This window comes from Brienomyrus brachyistius, chromosome 16 (genome assembly GCF_023856365.1).
Source record: "Brienomyrus brachyistius isolate T26 chromosome 16, BBRACH_0.4, whole genome shotgun sequence".
Lineage (NCBI taxonomy): Eukaryota > Metazoa > Chordata > Actinopteri > Osteoglossiformes > Mormyridae > Brienomyrus > Brienomyrus brachyistius.
Genome location: NC_064548.1, coordinates 8442303 through 8460812, shown reverse-complemented (window position 1 = coordinate 8460812; position 18510 = coordinate 8442303). Strand labels below are relative to the sequence as shown.

The following is an 18510-nucleotide window of genomic DNA, read 5'->3' as shown; positions in this document are numbered from 1 at the left end:
CCTAATATAAACTATATATTTTAAATCTTTTTATGATGCCTCACCCATGCACACTATTCTTGCATCTGAAGAACTGTAAAATGCTGAAGTCCAGGTAAATAGGGATGGCTGGCTGGGGGCATCATAGAAAGGCTGGGCGCCAGCCACTGGGGTAAGGGAGGAAAGATAAGCGGTGATAATCATAGAGTACAGAGGAGCAGACAGTGGCCAGCATGCTTGAGGGTAGAGGGAAAGCAAGCGGCTGTCATGCTCACTGTGGTTGTGTCCATGCCGAGCGAAGGAAGCTCCGCGTCTGACTCAGCAGAGTGTGTTATCTGTGCGTCCCAAATGTAGATGCACAGGGAGGGGCCCTTTCTTGACCTCCCCCTCCAGACTGCAGCCTATCATACAGATATTGAAACAAATATGCTTAAATATAAATACAGCATGCTCTTATGTGTTCATGTTTGTTCAAGTGCAAAAAATATATGTCTTTTGTGTTATTCAAAGTCTAAATGTTCATACTTAATATACTAAATGTAAAGATGTGTTTTTGTTATAGCTTAATAAAAATTATTTTAAAAAACAGTTTATTTGTGTTTCCTTATAGATAGTCTCTACATCTTTCCATTTATCCTCATGGACATTTAAGTCAGAATGAGAACATTCACACAGCCTTATATTCTGAATGCCTCTTACAGGTACAATGGGCTAGAATTTAAACATACCCAATTTACCTCTTTCATCCTCCTTACTATTGTCCTACAACTGTCTTTTTTCCAGAAAAAAAAATCACTCTTGAAAGATGGGAGTGACTAGGCAGATCAAGAGGTCTACATTTTTTTATTTATTGGTATTCCACAAAGATCAGCGGTGGGTACCCTTCAAAACTGCTGTATATCTTGCTAACATGCCCTCCTGGAAGACAGACCGTGGGACTAAAGAACATATAAAATGATGTTTAAGTATATATGCTTCAAATATGAATATTAGAGATAGAGATCAATGGAGTGGTGAATAGACTGTTGCTATGAATACTGAAAGAAATCTATTCTTTTATTAAGTATCTGTTTCTTTATAATCCATAATTGCTAACGTGAAATCTACACTTTATCTTAACTTGATTTTGTGCAAAGTTACCTTAACTTAATATAAAAGAAGAGGAAGGTCATGAGAAATTCGAAATGTTACCTGCATGTCTTTAACTTCCAAGTCTTAAATTGGTGTTTTTCAAAGTATACTCCCATTCTATAGAAAATTACTTATTATATTTCATATAGGTAGATTTTGTCCACCAGGGCGGGGCTCCCACCACCCATGTCAGATTGTGAGGCCTCTACAAAGTGTTACCCCCTCTGAATCTGCCAGGATATCCATGACCGTCCAACGCCCCTGTACACAGATACCAACACTGCACTAGATTTACTGCACAGGACATATTCTACTGGATACTGAGATATTTTTTCTTGTTAACGTCCTTAATATTTACACTCAACTTGCTTTAGAAAAAACACATGCAAAATTACGCAAAGACGAAATACATGCAAACATGATGCAAGGGAAGCTCCTTCAAAATCAAACATGGAGCACTTCTTGATTAAATAAAAAAACAGCATCACGTCGCATTCAATCTAAGCTGACACAAATAAAGTAGAAGTATGTTCTGACAGATGACATAGAAGTATGCATATAAAATAATTGTTTGTTAGGAGCTTCACAGTAAATACTATCAACCACTTTGCGGCTTTTTAATGTCAACTATGTCATATATTTAACTACAAGAATAATTTCCAGCTGACCCACCTCCACCCAATACGCACTTAACTTCAAGACGTAAAGACGGCACTTTCCACAGCACGTTAATGACAAGCAACGTTGTCCAATGAAACTAGTCGGTGAACGAAGTTCGACTGTGCGAACTAATCATTTCATTGTAGAGGCGTAGTCAATGCGGCGCTGCGTGATTACGTATAATCGTACGTAACCAATGGGCATGCTTACTGTTAAGACACCGCCAAGATCAGTTTGTGAGCAGAGCAGACGTTGAGTGAGTAGTGTGTAGTGGAGTGTCTTATATCCTGCTCGAAATTTGCTACAGTTAACTAACAGATTGAAAGGAGCTGTTCGCAGACCCAGCGTATTTGGAACTTTAAATTAAAAGAACGGCTATGCATCGTCTACTTTGAATTAGTAAGTGCAGCGGAGTTTAACATCCACGATTTCACTGTGCTCTCTGCGCTGTGGCTAAAAGCAGGCTTTGGTAGCTAACCATATCATATCAGGAACTGCTAGTAGGCTAACTAGCTATCTATAACATATCAAGAACTTAGCCTAGGCTAACTGTATCATCGGGAACTGTTGGTGGACTAACTGTATCATACCAGGAACTGCTAGTAGGCTACCTGGCTAACTATGTATTACGATGGATAGTTCTGTCAACATGTCAGAAACTGGTAGTTAACTGCATTGTAAAAACTGACTGGGACACGATCGGGTCGCATAGGTTTGTTATAGAAGTCCATGACATTTAAAAGAAATTTGGAGTGACACTTACTTTGCGACTTCTTTGAAATAATTTCCATACTTTTCGCTTTATTACGTAGGAATATACGTTGTTAGTTCTGACAGATTAATGCACATTGTTTGGCTTTTGATGGTTAAAATAGCTGACTTGACTACGGGTATCCGTCCACCCTGTGTGTTTTCAGAGCTGGTGTGTGAATGCATTACTAGTCGCATTGTCACCGTGTAAAACGGCAGATGCATCTAAAGCAGTTTGTTTGACCAACATGCTTTATAAAAAACAGTAACCCTGTGTTCTACTTTAAACTTGGGTGTTGTCATTTTTACAGCTAAAATACATCAGTTTAATTGGTGTAAGATTGACAACATAACTTAGTAGCCAGGTACTAATCTTGTGTGAATTAACTGCCTTTAACTGTCTGAATCAACGCCTTTAATAACTGGCAGTAATAACGAATTATGTGTTTTAGTTTGCATATAATAAATTATTTGAACACAAGATCGCATTATGTTTAGTTTTTCTTTCCTGATTGGTGTAGGGATTTAGACCTCCTCTTCCTCTGTCCACTCTGCCAACAAAAACAGTCTGGGCGCTTCAATTGACCGAAGTATACAGACGTAAGTGCAATGCGGCTTATGGTTTATTTAACTGTGGCTGGTTGTTTAGCGCGAAATGTGTCAAACTTGCATAAATACTTTAATGCATCCAAGATAAGAGTAGACTCGACCGATTCCGTTTCAGCAATTTAACGTTTGTTCATTACAGCGCGCGCTTTAGTCATAGTTTGTCTCGCTCTTTACAGTATTGTAAATACAGGCACCTAGCAAAAACATTGTCGTGCGGTATAATCACTGGATAAACATACATTTATTTTATCTTTATTGCAGTCAGGGTTACACTGTATTCATTTAGCTAGCCAGCTAGGCCCAGGTCTCTCTGCCTTTTAAAAAGTTCTTGCAAACATATGATGATCCCTGCAACAATCAATTTTTAAATAATCAACGAATTAAACACGCGAGAAGCCCATTTGTACAATAAGATACCTATGAGTAGAGCGTGTTCGTGGGAAACCGATGTTGCTTTGTGCAGTGTAATAAAAGATGCTGTGGTAGTCATACGGGCCTCGTTTTGAGCAAAATAGCGTTAAGGTTGAGCATGATATTCTCCTCTGGAATCAACGGTCTCGCGCTTTAAATTCGGTTATATAAGAAAAGACTGATTTGTGCACTAAACACAGAGTTTGCGTAATTATTAAATTGAGGAAAATAAGCCGCGGCCTAGTGCAGCGCTGCCCGTCGCGCGACTGACAGTGTCACGCAGCGCCGCGCGCCGGTACTGATGAATGGCGTGCGGGCGCACGGGACATCATGGCACGCGCTGTTTTCGTTGCGCGCGGAAGCTGTTTCCTGCTAGTTTTTTGCAAAATTTTAGCTGCGATTAATGGGCAGTATCTGCGGAGCATGATTCCGCGTTTGCAGCCTGCGAGTGTGAAATCGGTGCAATGTGCTGTCGAAACTCCGAAGAGTTTTCTCATCGACAACCATGCTTTTTAAAGTGACCCTCGTTACGATTTTTCTTTTGGGGTACAGACACTAAAGAGTGGGGTACTGATAATTTCATTGTTCACGAACTGATTGAAGTTTTTTGGTAGGTATCGTCTTAAATAATCCTTAACTGCGAAGGGCAGTTTCTGGATGAGCTTGTTTAAAGCAGTATTTGAATGCAGATATGACTCCTCGTCCACTCTGCCGTTTACATATTCTTTCTTTTTGTTTTAGGGGCACCTGCTGTTCAGCCTCCTGAGAAATTACCCGCATAGGAGGGCTTTGGCTCTCTCTTTCTTTCCAGAACCTGGTAACATGGCGAAGGATGTGAGTATTTACTCTATGTGGACCATCATTTATTTCTGATGGACTAGGGGTATGTAATAATTGCACAATTAGTGGCATTAGATATTGCATTGTGTTTTTAGGTAAACATTTCAGTTGGGATTGTTTGTTGGCTTTCAGTCTGTTTTGTTCATTATAATTTGTTTGCCCTGTTTACTCTTCACAGCTTTTTTGATCTGAAGTGTTGCGTCGCAGAGTCAGTATATGTTTAATATAGGAGAGGTTAGGTCAACAGGTTACCCTATTCAGGACAGTCCTCAGGCTCATCCTTTGAGTGGCTGTAGTCAGTATTTATGTATGAGCCAATGTGGGCAGGCTGTACCTGTTTATACCTGCAGCTCAAAAGATGGTTAACATGTATGATCGAAAAAAATACTTGCTCTCTAGGTAGCCTATAACAGTGTGTATGATTTCATATGAAGATGCAATGTGGAATATAACTGTAAACCTATTTAGGAATTAGTATTGTGGTATTACTGAAGCTGATTTACTCCGGAGAGGGGAACTGCGGTTGTAATAATGGAGATTAAGTTGGCTAGGTGTTGGTCGGTGTTAGTCACATACCATGTAGTGATGCAAATCCAGTGTCAAATGAGGGGAATTTTGATATTGAAAGGATGAAGGTTTGGCAGATAATATCACAGAATGTTTAGGGATGTGGATGTAAAAAGAGAATTTGTACTTTACTAATCTGAATGGGAATTAAACAAAAATAGAGGTATTGAAATTTGTATATTTTAAAACATACATCCAGTTACGTTGTTAGGTCTATTTGAAAAGTAATTGTTAGGCTGTTTTTGTTGAATGTCTTAAGGTAATTTCAGTGAATAACTAAGAGAGTAAGATATTCACTACGAAGTTATGCCTGGTGGAAGTGTGTAGTATTGTAGAAAGATAAGAAGACGTGCGGCGAGTTTAAGTTCTTTGTCTCTCATCTTGGCCAAGGGTGCACAGGTGCTTCAGACAGCTAAGCTGAATGCACACTGTCCAGGGGGGGCATCCTCCTTATCGTCTATGCTAGCTGCTTGTTTCATCCATAATCTTGCTCTTACTCTCTTGGTTATTTACTCATCAGGGATATCAACCTCTGCTTTCCATTTCTCAATAGATTTATTCCCACCTTTCTTACTTTTTTTTTTATATATCAATTCTGAACCTTCTCCTAATTAGACCATGAGAGCCTTCAAGGCTGCGATAACGCATGTCTTACAAGTTGATGTCTTTTCTGACCTAACAAACTTCTTAAGATATGCATTTCATAATCAAATTACTTGCATATGTGATGAATATCTAGGCTTCTGGCCCAGCTCTCCTGAATCCCTTTTCCCTCTCGGAGGGAGTTCCCTCTCTATGGGATAACTACTTGTATGCTTTGACTTAATTTCTGCACACACCTTATCCCACCAGTCATATAATGGTATTTTTGTAGCACAAGTACTGTATACATCTGACAACTTTTAAGAAGATATGATTTTTCTTCCACATTACTCGGGAATCATACTTATATATATTTAAAGGGTGTGCAAGCAATCTGTTTACTCATAGGGCTTCATTCTGTCCAGTGCTCTAGACCAGAGGTGGTCAGTCTTATCCGCAAAGGGCTGGTGTGTATGCAGGTTTTCGCTGCAACTCCTTAATTAGATTACTAATTAGAGGACTGATTGGCTGAAGAGTCCTCACACCTGGGTTTGACCAGCTGACCCCAAAAACCAGCATACACACCGGCCCTTTGCGGATAAGATTGGCCACCCCTGGTCTAGACTGACTTTTTCCACTAGTAACACTGGTGCTTCTTACTGAAAATATTAGGAGCACCAGCATGAAATGTAGGCCATACCAATTCGGTTAACATGCACCACAACACATTCATAATGTTTCCATCTTCTAAGAAAAATTATCTCCAAATGCAGTAGTACACGTTGCTCTGCCTGTAGTTTAACTTTTCTAAATTGCAGATTTCTTCAGAAAAAAGTATTTAGTTGGATTCCCCATTTTTAAATGCGTCATGACAGTCCATAAAATACCAAGATCTAAAAAACAATCCAAATAATATTTTAAAAGTACCGAAACAAAGTTTAATTAATTATTTAACACTTAAAAATTTAATCCGCCCCTTCCCAGAGACTTTTAGCGAAATGAGTTATGTTCTGACATGGACACATCATTACATACAACATATACACCATGAATTCCAGGAAAGATGGACATGAACAGGGAGGGGATGAGAAGCAGATAACCAGTACAGTTCCACTGTCTGCAAGCAACATAATATGTACCAAGTGATTTACACCATATAAACAAAGTTTAGGGTTATGCAGTAACATCTTCGGTGTTTATGGGGAGTGTCTAAAGAAGTACTTCCTTGACATAAATAAATGATATATTTATGAAACAATTTACGTATATGCATTAGGCTTTCAGTCGACATTTGTTGATGCACATTTACCCTCACAGATTGAAGGAACACTAAGCACAGAAATAGGGGGGAAATTGTGTTATGAGCCAAGAGCAACAGAGACAGAGTCACTGAAAGCAGTTTCTCCAGATCTGCCATCCTGGAATACTGTTTACTTCCTGGTACGGTGACCAATCAGAAAATGTGGGGGTGGGATAAATCAGGGATGGACCGTGTGATGAGTAGCGAACAATTAGGGCGCTTTTAGAGTCTGCATTTTCACTCCCCCACTCTAAAACAGTTTTCTGAAGCGTACAGCCGTGAGAACATTTACTCTCTACTCTATTAAGTCTCTGGGGCGCCTAGATGTGAAATTTACTTGCACTGTCTCCAAAAAAATGGTCGCAGTCTTCTGTCAGGTTCCACAGATTGGGATTTCGCAGTCTGGTTAATTTCCATGTACAACTTATCACACTTGGAAATATGTGGGTCCGACTCAAGTACTGTAAACAGCATAAGCAATGGAATACTGAATATCTAATATAGGAAGGCAAGTCATCCGTTGCCTCGTTTGTAGCAAAAATCTCACATTTCTTGCGGTTTAATAAAGTAAACGCCCCAGTGCTTCTATGCAGCTGTTGAAGGCTCAGATGGTGTTGTCAAGTCGTCGAGTTCATTTTCTTGGCATTGTTTGTCTATACTCTTTCACTTCAATAAATTAAAAAAAGTTTTCAATTGTTGTTCGGAGGTATTTTTCTCTCATCTCCCCCTTTTTTTTGTTTAGAAATAAAAACTGCATGAGATTATATATTGGTTTGATGGATGGAGGACTACAGTAATGTTACCCACAAATCTTTTTACATATGTAGGTGACACGCAACACCGTTCGCAAGTGCCAGATTAGAACTCTGATGTGCTGGATGTTGTTTAACAGTGAGTGTTCATGTCTATCAACCTGATTGAACAGTTTGGGGTGGAGTGGCCCCCATCCCTGAGTAGAATAAATGGCCTGGAATGGTATATGTAATGTTATGCAGTGACCTGAGGTAGAAACTGTTATGTCTGCTGGTCACGGACTGATTGTTTTGGTGCCTTTTCTCACACTGCAGGGAATGAAATTGACAGCTTGGGTGGGTGGGGCTAGTCACAAAGCAGGGGGCAGCTTCCCTTTCACACTGCTTTGTCAGTGTTTTAGCAGGTGTGCAGTTCCTGTACCACACAGTGATACGGCGGGAGCATTTGCTCCCTGCTGCATATGTGTAAGTTGCTTCTGTCATGGGGGGACAGGTTTAGATACCTCAGGCAGTGAAGACACTGCTGTGCTTACTTTACCTGAAAAGATGATGTCACTGATCTGCACTCGTGTCAGTGAACATGCTGCTGTTTTAAAATGAAGTACGTTTCGCACTGCCTTGATTTGTACCCCTAGACCGCAAGAGCGACATGTAACAATGTATCATTCGGTACAGATTTATGAGAATTTGAATTATGTAATTAAAAAAATTGAACCACGAAATGGTTCAAATTATTACATTTCTTCATCTTAGTTTTTCCTAGCTGTAATTTCATTGCTTAGACAGTAGAAGGCGCAGTAACTTGGCCTGCCCCCCTACCAGCAACCAGCTAATGCCCCCGCAGAAGAAACACTATGGAATGGCAAGTGCATATAGTGGTTAAATTGTTGTTTTATGTCTAAGGCTGACTGCACCCTTCACGTGAAGAGATGCTAATGTTGCCTGGTTGGTTTTTGCTTTACATACTGACTGTGGGTGTTTGCTTTTCTGCCATGTTTTATTTAACAGTATCTGGCATTTCAGCTCATGTTGATGTTGAAATGATCAGGCTTACCTTGCCATATTTACAAAAGCATCTACCCACTGAAACACTTTACGGCAGTGTTCCGGTTTGTTCCCCAGCAGGCCGTGTCATAGAAAATCACACTAGCTACTAAGGACAGTGCATGGATATGTATTAATACTGGTCATTGAGATGCATCATGTTTGACAGTAGGTTGTGTATCTTTGTCTTAAAAGTTTAGTTGAACTGAAATAAACAGGTTAGACAATTATTCAGCCAGAAGGTAAAACTGAGAACATCACCCCTGGTCCCTGTGGTTCTTCCCTCGGTTAAAGATCAGGTTTTATTCTTCTCACAAATTCTTTTGGTATTGAGGTATGTTTACGCATTTCATGTAATTCCCAGGCTGGTCTCATTGAAGCCAATGGAGAACTGAAGGTTTTCATTGACCAGAATCTGAGTCCAAGCAAAGGTGAGCATGGCCTTGCGGTCTTGCAGGAATTATTTTCTGCTGCTTTTGAACTGTTGCCATTTTCCCTTAGGTGGCACTGTTGCCTTCGTAAAGAGTTCAGCAGTGCCACTTTGCTCTGATACTAGCCCAGCTTTCCTTTCACACTGACGGGTAGGATGTCAGCATTCATTTCCCCGAGTTCTTCTTTAACCACTTCCTGCCGCCTTTTATTCAAGAACACCTGTCGGTAAATGGCTTGTAACGGTGGGTAGAGCATTATGTGTCTATGTATGTGTGTAAGTGCTGGGTATTCATTGAGCGTAGCGCACTGGCTGTATTCCTGAAAATGGTTGTGTATCTACTTATACTCCTTTGTGTACTACAGGCAGCCCTGTTTGAATCCTGAAGCCAGAATTTTGCATGAACACACCCATGTGTCCAGTAGTTCAGAGCTGTAGATCAGTGCTAATTTAATTTCTGTGTATTACTAAGCGAGTAGCCCGATTGCTGTTTTTACAGTAATGAAAGTTTGTGCCATAATAATCTAGAATCAGTCTGCTAGCTTAACATGCAGATTGGTAGCTTCTCATTATCGAATTTGCTGTGCCAGGCCCTTGCTCCTGACTTGGTGAGTTGGTCTTTTTGACTGAAGGCTTGTTTTTTTTCTCCTCCTCTCCCAGAAGCTAGAAGTACTGTGCTGTGTGAGGGACTGTAGTGTGTGTTTTTTTATTATTATTATTATTTTTTTTAATTTGGCCATGGTCACCGTCACTGTCATGTTTGCCGTCTTGTTTTAGGGTGGCGCTCTTAGGTACGGGGATTGAGAATCTGACATGTGGCTTCGTGCTGTTCTTTACCTCAGGGGTCTTGTCTCTGGTCACCGTCCATCCTACTGTCACCCTGGGCAAGCAGTTACTGCCTAAAACCCTGGGCCCTTCCAATGTCAACATAGCTCCTCACATGGTAGGTCATGGGCTGGGACAGACACTGCGTTTTGATGTCACGTGTAGGTGTCAGTAATACATGTTTGAAGGTGACTTTCACGGTCCTATGCGTTCTGTGCTCGCTTCACCTTGATTTGCTTGTTCTGTATAGCCTTCACTCTGCAGCTTTCGAAGATGGACTCATTGTCTTGTCTGCAGTCTGCTGGAGTCTGACCGTTCTCTGCCCCGCAGGTGATCGGCACTCCCCAGCGGCCCAGCGGCTCCAGCACTGTCCTGGTGGGCAGCCCCCACACTCCCAGTGCCCAGTTCCTTCAGAACCAGCAGGCCGATACCTCGCCCTGGTCCACTGGGTGAGGGACCTCTCGTCAGTTAGAGCGGTGATCACTGTGGCCAGTTTACCACATGGGTCTCAGTTAACCTGGCACTAGATGACAGCCTAAAATCAGAATCAATTTTTGGTATTTTCCAAGTACCAAAAATATATGATTTTCTTTTGGTGCACTCAGTGGCATCTGCAGTTTTAAATCCTGGTTTAATCGTGGTTCTGCTGGCATCCGGCCAAATGCTTAGTCTGTCATCTGAAGTCCTGGTGATTATTGCACATGCTCGATATGATATCGATATATCACGCACCCCTACTTCCATATATATTTCAGGGTTGATTTGCAAATGTAGACAGGCACTTTTGCTCTTCCAGATTGTGTGGGTTTATACCATCCTCTCCTGTGAGGCTAATCCCTCTTATTCACAGGAAACGCAGTAAGAAGGGCGAGAAGAATGGCAAGGGCCTGCGGCACTTCTCCATGAAGGTCTGCGAGAAGGTGCAGAGGAAGGGCGTCACTACCTACAATGAAGTCGCTGACGAACTGGTGGCAGAGTTCAGCTCCGTTGACAACCACATCTCCCCCAATGACTCGGTGAGCTTCTCTCCCACCGCAACGGTCCTCTTCTCACCCTCAGCTTTCACTAACTGCTCTTCCATGTTTCTCAAGCATGTATATGACCAGAAGAACATTCGTCGACGTGTCTATGATGCCCTCAACGTACTGATGGCCATGAACATCATCTCCAAAGAGAAGAAGGAGATCAAATGGATTGGCCTCCCCACCAATTCAGCACAGGAGTGCCAAAACCTAGAGGTGGGTCTGTCTGGAGCATGTGGAACGCTCGTTTAGAACTTGAACAACAGACCCAGTGGTCACGATTCTTTTACTCGCGCTCTGTTTATCACCAAGCAGAGTCCAAAACCCCACCTGTGCTTTATGCCATGTGCTTCTTGAGTTAAATTTTAAAGTGTGTCTTCTTTAAGTTGACTGGTTTTCTGTTTCAGCTGGAACGGCAACGACGGCTTGAAAGAATAAAGCAGAAACAGTCACAGCTGCAGGAGCTTATCTTACAGGTGACATGTCGTCCTACTGGGCTAACAGGTTCTGTACGCTGTGACATTTTGACATTGTAAATTTGCTGATACTAGCGGAGTGATTTGCTGGCTGAACTTCAGTCAGTAAGTGCTAATATGATTCTCCTTTCTGACTGCAGCAAATCGCGTTTAAGAACCTGGTGCAGCGGAACCGGCAGGCAGAGAACCAGTCTAGCAGGCCACCAGCTCCCAACTCCGTCATTCACCTGCCTTTCATCATTGTCAACACCAGCAAGAAGACGGTCATTGACTGTAGCATCTCCAATGACAAGTGAGCGCAGCTTCTGTTTCTGGAGCTTGCAGGGCACACTGTGGTGACTGGAGTGCGGCGTCTGACCCAGCTCTGCTCCCTGCCCACAGGTTTGAGTACCTTTTTAACTTTGACAACATGTTCGAGATCCACGACGACATCGAGGTTCTGAAGCGGATGGGAATGGCCTGCGGGCTGGAGGCTGGGAAGTGTTCCGCTGAGGACCTGAAGAGGGCGCGCAGCTTGGTACCAAAGGCACTGGAACCTTATGTCACAGGTCAGTGTCACGGAACGGCTGGGCTTCTGTGAGACAGGCAAGGATACTAACCCGTTGTTATTGGAACTTCACCTTGTCTATCACTTGGACGTAGTGTGATTCTTAATTGGCTGCCCTTTTTAAGGGAGGGGGGGTATCAGGGATTATCCTCGTCGCAGGGGTGATTCTGTAAAAATGTATATTTACATGTCTGTAACAACCATTTACACACCTCATTCTCATGTTTTTGATAACCTCTGTCTTTCTCTACAGAAATGGCACAGGGATCTATAAATAGCGTATACAGCACTGGAGGCTCTTCTTCCAACGGAGGGCGCTACCACACTGGCAGGTAGGTACTGCGTCCCGCCGGGAAGTGGCGCCTTGTGGAGGTTTGTCTGGACACGCCGGCGTCTCTTTGCTCCCGCAGTGAGAGTGCCGACGGAACTGCTGCCTCCAGTTACAGCGGCTCCCACTACAGCAGCTCCCGCGTGGAGACGCCTGTGTCCTACATGGATGACGACGACGACGAAGATTATGACGACAACGATGATGAAGATTAGCCGTCACATGGTCAAACAGCTGTGCTGTGTCATTCTCCCACGCGCACACACCCAAAACATATTGTCACAGAAGTGCGTGTGTGTGCCTGTTGCACTGGAAACCAGATGCAGCCTTCAGAAACCCAGGTTCCTAAAACCCGACTGCATGCTTGGAGATGTGGTCTTTGACTATAGAAACCTATCAGTGCTTTGGGGTGGTCACTCTGTTAATAAATTTCTAGCTTCGCTTAGAGAATGGTGGTTGATGGGAAGTTTAGTCCATAGTTGGAGTTGGTGCTGTAATAACCCCCTGCCTTCCATCTGCACCACTGATGTCAGCTCTGGTCTGCCGACCTCCTCCACCTCTGAATGTTTGTGATTGAAAGAGTATGAATCCCCTCCAGACTTCTCATGTTTGATAAAAGTAGTGAGATCTGTGTGAATAAATCTCTTCTTATTTTTATATGTTGTGTTTCTTTGTGGCTAATCTTTCACATGCCCATGGATCAGCACCTGTCTCTGACCGTCTGAGCTGCTGTTGTGTCCAGAATTTTATAGGCCGATTTGATCGCTTTTGGAGTTTGGAATCTGCCCTGCAGGTTTTGCTTGGTTTCTACCTACCTTGCTGTTCATTAGACTCGTCGACAGGAACTTTGCTCGTGTGTAAATCACAGGTCTCTAGCTAACGACCAGCCCAAGACTTGCCTTAGTTTTAAACTATCATATGGATTAAAAATGGTCACATGTGAAACCCCTTCGTTAAACTACAAGAATTTTCTCAACGTTTATTCTTCATGTGATTTTCTGTGATCTGAGGTGAAAGTTAAACAACCCTTGTTAACTATATTTAACTTGGATTGATCTTTTCCCTTTATAAACCCGCTTGCTACCTTGTTTAAACAACGGTTACATTTGCCAGAGGAAGTGTGGGACGTTGCTTATTCCTGATCGGTCACCTTTAAGCTGAATCACTGTGATAATAGTCTAAGATGTTTGTTTTTTGTTTTTTTTTGGTCAAGTGTCCTTGACCAAAGCTTTGCACATTATACCAAGGGAGACACTTAAATGTTGAGCGTAGTTCATACTCTGCTTGTCCGCATGCACGTGATACGCAGTGTGCGTGGCGTAAATTTTATATCTGCGCAGCCCTGATTTTGGGTGTAGTGGACGTGTTGCTTGTCGACTGCACACATGCATGGAATTGATAGTCCACTGGTCTGGTGGAATATTGCTGAACTCACGTGACTGTCCGCATGCAGGGACTGCCCCAAAATGCTCCAAATATATGCAAAATCTGCTTTACACAGCCACCACAAAACAGTTTGTGTACCACTATACTCCAACCTTATTTACAGTGAGAGCTTCGCAAAGAACGTTATCTGTGGGGCTGCATGGTTCATACCAATTTTTATCGGGTGGGGGGTGAGGTGTGGCAACATTGAAATTAGCTAACTGGACTGATTATCATTTCACGTACATCCTGCAGCACTGTGACATTATAAATGACACGTTGCGTCTTACCAACACAAAGCGACGTTCCTTGTAATGCCCTAATGTGTATAAACAAAAAAAAAGTAACTTCTTAGAAATTGTTGATTTATTAAAGACTGTCATGGGCTCCCTGTGAGTCACTAGTAGTTTGCGATGCTTTTCGATTCACAGGTTCTGTCTCAATGACGTGCGAAGGCAGCTTGCTGGCTTGTGTGTGATGATGTACAGCTAATGTCTGAATATCCATTACTGAGGTTCCACCTGCCGGAGGTTCCTGTGGCACTAAGTGGGTGCTTTAAGTTCTAATTAGAGGACATTCCATCGAATTCCATCGATGTGTGGGTGCTTTTTGCAGCTGTCCCTGAATGATCGTTACCACTAATCAGACAATTCTTGATATTTAGAATGGTTTATTCAAAAACTAAAGAAAGGTTTATTCACTAAAGAAAAAGTTTAACTTTATGAGGTCACCTTGAGATCAAAGATAACTTTGCCTTCGTAAGGGTCGTGGACGTTTTCGTACGCGATGTTCTTGGCTACCACTCTGCACTGGACCTTAGCCTCCCGCTCCCCAGTCATGTAGAATTTCACAGCTACCAAGGGGTTGATGTAGGTGGGCTGTGGGAAGTACAGGGATGTAGGATTCAAGATTCAAGGGTTACATTTCTCACATGTATCAATGTAGCAGTACGCCAGCAATAAAATTAAATTGCCGCCACTCCAAACTCTGCAATATAACATAAAAATTTAGAAATTATATAAAAAGTTAAAAGTTATTCGAAAATATCTGAGAAACATGGGTTACAGTCATTTTCATTGGTGGTGGTAATAATCCTAATGGCCTGGGCTGATCAGTAACAATGGCCAATAGAAGATTCATGAGCCGATTGCTGTATTTTCTGACAGCATTCTATGGTGCTCTCTACTCAAAAAAGGGCTTGATTTATGCCCAAAGTAAACCAAGAGAGCCATCTAGTGAGGCCAAAAAAAACAGAAAATGGTCCACGAAGCTTCATTTGGCCATCATGACTGATCAGACCAGGCAGGTACCTGGGAGTCACAACACTTGTAAACACTATCTTGTTCCCACAGCGCATAATTGCAGAACCAAATCAGGTGTAGGGTCTCTCAGATTCGGAGTGACAGTGTGTGTAGGTGCCGACTGTCTGCATACCTGCGCTTTTTTGCCATAATAGGGGAAATATGCAAGATCCAAGGTGCCATTGGTTGGGAAATACTCAATGTCTTTCACATTGTCACTGCCGTGCTGTTAATGAACGATAAATGGTTCTTGTTTAGGTGTGGACTTTGCTACATACAGTTACAGTTTCCACGCATTAAAGTTTCAGGTATTAACTAAATTACAGTGACAATAACACTGTTAGGTTACATTGTTAGCACCTAACATTTCAGAAATTCATAAGTAGCCTTTCTAACATTTGCAAAAGTGGGAAGACCAGTGAATACCTGTACTCACCAGTGCTGTACACTGCAAGTATGGTGCTAGGTCAGGACCATTATTGGGCAAGAAGTTTATGATCTGGTTAAAGAATACAGATGTGAGATTAGAACTGTTGCACATCAACAGAATTATAGGCCAGAGTCCTCAGTCTTGTGAATATGCTATTTATTTAGCGTTTTATCCATCTCACCGCACCCTGTTCATCTTGATGATCATGCATGGTGTCCCATTTGAGTATCCAAAGGTGGGGTCACTGATGCCTGAACAGTCACCCAACATGTTCTGTGTGAATGGACAGGCGAACTTGGTGTGTCCCGGTCCGCTGAAGTCATTCTGGATAAAGTTTTTCCCCCAGTGGCATTCATGGGGGTTGCTTTGGTTTTGTTTGCTTTCATTGTAGGCTGCAGATGGAGCAAGACAGTTAGGCCCAACCTGGGAAACTCACATTACTGGGAGATTTACATCGCTAACATTTTCTGTGTTGAACTGAAGTAAAGCATGCTGGGAAGTGATTTATGCTTACGATTCAGGAAGTTTTTAAGGGAGTTAGACATCTTAAGCCAGCTGCTTCTCTCTGATGTATTGAAGGATATCTCCACATTATCTTCTCCGTATGTGTCCGGCCACACCATCACTCCTAAGCGTGGAATTAGTGCCGAACAGTGAACCACTCCGAACAAATTAACTTGCTTGTGTCTGTCATGTAGCATTTTCATGATGTGCCGGAAGTTTGACACACTTACCTGGTGATGTTAAACGATCTTGATAGTCAGGTGTATAGGGGCTGAGTGTGTACATCATTATGTAGATAGCCAATGCAAAAAGGGCAGTCATGATTATGTAGAATGCCACATAGTACAGGCTAATGTACACTGCGGGAATGAGAGAGTAGAATAATTACCAGCCTTGACATCATCTGCTGATCTACGTAGGATCATGTTATTTCAGTGAATTTATCAGGAATTTTATATATCACGAGTGAATCTGTCATGGATGATTTGTTCACTTGAATGTCGAAAAGGTGTGAGGTGTCCTTGACCAGGCTCTTGAGAACTTGACAAAGCAGCACCTCTCGGTTACACAAAAATGTTATCTTTGCTATCCGGTTCCTAATCTATCTACGAGCTGGAAACTCGCACAGCACTGATAACGTTTGAATCGGCAACCCAAGGACAGGCAATGTCAAGCCACAACAGAATGTGATGTTCTTAAGAAAGAGTGAAAGTCGTCATCCTTTTACAAAATGCAACAGTTCGGCAACGCTACCCATAAACATGAGAACATGAGGCATTCTCCACATACCCCATCTCTCTGGTGTCCTCCCCATGAAGGTCTTGTCATCGGAGTTCCACACGAAATGCCCGAAATCCCGACATCGCTCGCCGCATGTCCTTTTCTCTTTCAGCGTTGCCATGGTGATTAGTTTTATGCAACAGTATCTAAAATTCCTAAAATGTTATTCACTGAATCTTTCCCTTTGTCTGTGTTTTTGCTCAGTCTATTATATACTCTGCGGTGGGTCTTTAACTCTCTTCTTCATGCACTCATGGAGCTGAGTTTCCCCAGTATCATCTTCTGTCCTCTGTATGCTCTGACTCTTTCCTTTGTCCTGTAGGGGTTGGCGGCCTTTTATATATTGCAGGGGCCACCACACGAAGGGCTGCAGTGTTTACATGCCTCACGTGACCAGCGCATGCCATCCCACCCAGCGATTTTTTTTTTTTCCTTTCTTTTCTGTACGATTTCATTATGACTCTCATTATATGTCTCATACACATTCATTATGAGTCTTATGCCTAAACACATACTGTTTAGATGAGCTTGGCTGCCCCGGCTCTCACATTTAAACTTTCCTTTTTCCCCTTCATTTCATCTCTGTTTACAGGTGAATATATGCTGTGAGACTGAGGCTGGAGCATCTCCATGGAGCTTTGTTAAATTTATCACGCTTCAAGAAAGGCTGTGTGACATTATTCAGGGATCATCTGGAATCAGAGCTTTTTCTTTTTTAAGTATAGATTAATTAACGTTTCTTAGCAAAGACCAAGTCTGCTTTAGTTAAAAAACACATGCCATAGTAAGATCAACATCCAGTGTAAATGGCTGAAATGTACTAAGGTTTAAAGAATAGCTGACCAGAGAGCGCACTCCCGACTGAAGACAAGTGCAGGGCAAGAGGAATGAAGCTGATAAAGTTTCTTCATGATTGATGGAAATGCCTACTGTCTGTTATTAAGGTATTCAGTTCTAATGTGGAAGGTAACCTAATCAAAATTTCAAATTTTAAAATCAAATTCAAGAGTGACCTCTGCCCCTCACCTTGGGGGTGTGAGACAACAGTACCACCCACTATGCCAATCTCAGGGATCTTCTGAAACAATTTGTAATATACAGTAGCACCCCCCCCCCCCTCCCAAGACTGGATGAGGGTTCTGTGGAGGAGCGTGGGTCTGGGGCCAAGGTGTTCTGGGAGTGACTGGGCTGGCGGGTTTCACCAAGTTACAGCCTGTACTTGCTTAGTGCGTGGTTTGAAACTTTTGAACTGTTTATTTCTGGAATTTTCCTATTTTTTGGGCCCTGGCAAACTGCAGATAACAAACTGTAGATTCAGAGGGGGCGCTGTAATTCACAAATAACATAAATGATATACTTCTGTGAAGTCTGATTTTTGTTCAGTGTGCTTATAAAGGATCAGTATCAAAGGATGGAATTTAGTTTTCTGTCTTCTGGCCCTTAATCACTATTCACTTACTTGATTGTGAGCCTAAACTCTTGTAAGCGGTACTGTCATTGTGGGCTGCCATTTTGAAGACTAATTTAAAATAATTTGAATTAAAAAAACATACACATGGTAAACTCGGGGCCTAATCTCTGCTCTGATGTTTGCTCTCTGGAGTGCGTATATGGCATACGTAAGCCTGATGTCTGAATATATTTGCCTTCAGTCTAAATGGCTTAGGTTGCTACTCCTGTGACGATGACTCTGGAGGTGGAGCTGCAGTCTGGCACAGCCGTCTGTACAGGTCACACACAGTTTTTGTTACCCCACCTTGCCTTGCTCTCTCTCTCTTTTTATCATGGTTTTGTGTGGCCAACATTAACCTTGAGCA

General features: G+C 42.3%; 2 protein-coding genes across 4 annotated transcripts; one reads left to right on the top strand and one right to left on the bottom strand.

Moving 5' to 3' along the window:
* Positions 1-1984: 1984 nt before the first annotated feature.
* On the top strand, positions 1985-12910 carry LOC125709879 (transcription factor Dp-1-like). 3 transcript variants are annotated; one of them, XM_048978842.1, is made up of 13 exons: positions 1985-2169; positions 3042-3120; positions 4282-4374; positions 8990-9056; positions 9898-9998; positions 10211-10329; positions 10731-10896; positions 10972-11118; positions 11310-11378; positions 11519-11670; positions 11760-11926; positions 12179-12257; positions 12336-12910. In XM_048978842.1, exons 3-13 carry the CDS (start codon positions 4363-4365, stop codon positions 12466-12468), a joined length of 1212 nt encoding a protein of 403 aa, XP_048834799.1. In that variant the 5' UTR covers positions 1985-2169; positions 3042-3120; positions 4282-4362; the 3' UTR covers positions 12469-12910. The 3 variants fall into 3 exon arrangements, with proteins under 3 accessions (XP_048834799.1, XP_048834800.1, XP_048834801.1); XM_048978844.1 differs by having other exon boundaries at positions 2011-2026; XM_048978843.1 differs by lacking the exon at positions 3042-3120.
* Positions 12911-14306: 1396 nt separating this feature from the next.
* LOC125709880 (potassium-transporting ATPase subunit beta-like) lies at positions 14307-16991 on the bottom strand. Its single transcript, XM_048978845.1, has 7 exons — positions 16703-16991; positions 16144-16272; positions 15924-16037; positions 15596-15801; positions 15416-15478; positions 15113-15205; positions 14307-14556 (listed from the first exon to the last, which is right to left on the bottom strand). Exons 1-7 carry the CDS (start codon positions 16812-16814, stop codon positions 14398-14400), a joined length of 876 nt encoding a protein of 291 aa, XP_048834802.1. The 5' UTR covers positions 16815-16991; the 3' UTR covers positions 14307-14397.
* Between the last annotated feature and the right edge of the window lie 1519 nt (positions 16992-18510).

Coding starts and splice junctions, on each gene's coding strand:
- LOC125709879 (XM_048978843.1), top strand. Junction 11,671..11,759: donor TGTAGCATCTCCAATGACAA/GTGAGCGCAGCT, acceptor CCCTGCCCACAG/GTTTGAGTACCTTTTTAACT. Junction 12,258..12,335: donor GGGCGCTACCACACTGGCAG/GTAGGTACTGCG, acceptor TTGCTCCCGCAG/TGAGAGTGCCGACGGAACTG.
- LOC125709880 (XM_048978845.1), bottom strand. CDS start 16,814: ATGGCAACGCTGAAAGAGAAAAGGACATGCGGCGAGCGATGTCGGGAT. Junction 16,038..16,143: donor AGATCGTTTAACATCACCAG/GTAAGTGTGTCA, acceptor TTCCACGCTTAG/GAGTGATGGTGTGGCCGGAC. Junction 15,206..15,415: donor ACTTGCAGTGTACAGCACTG/GTGAGTACAGGT, acceptor GTTCATTAACAG/CACGGCAGTGACAATGTGAA.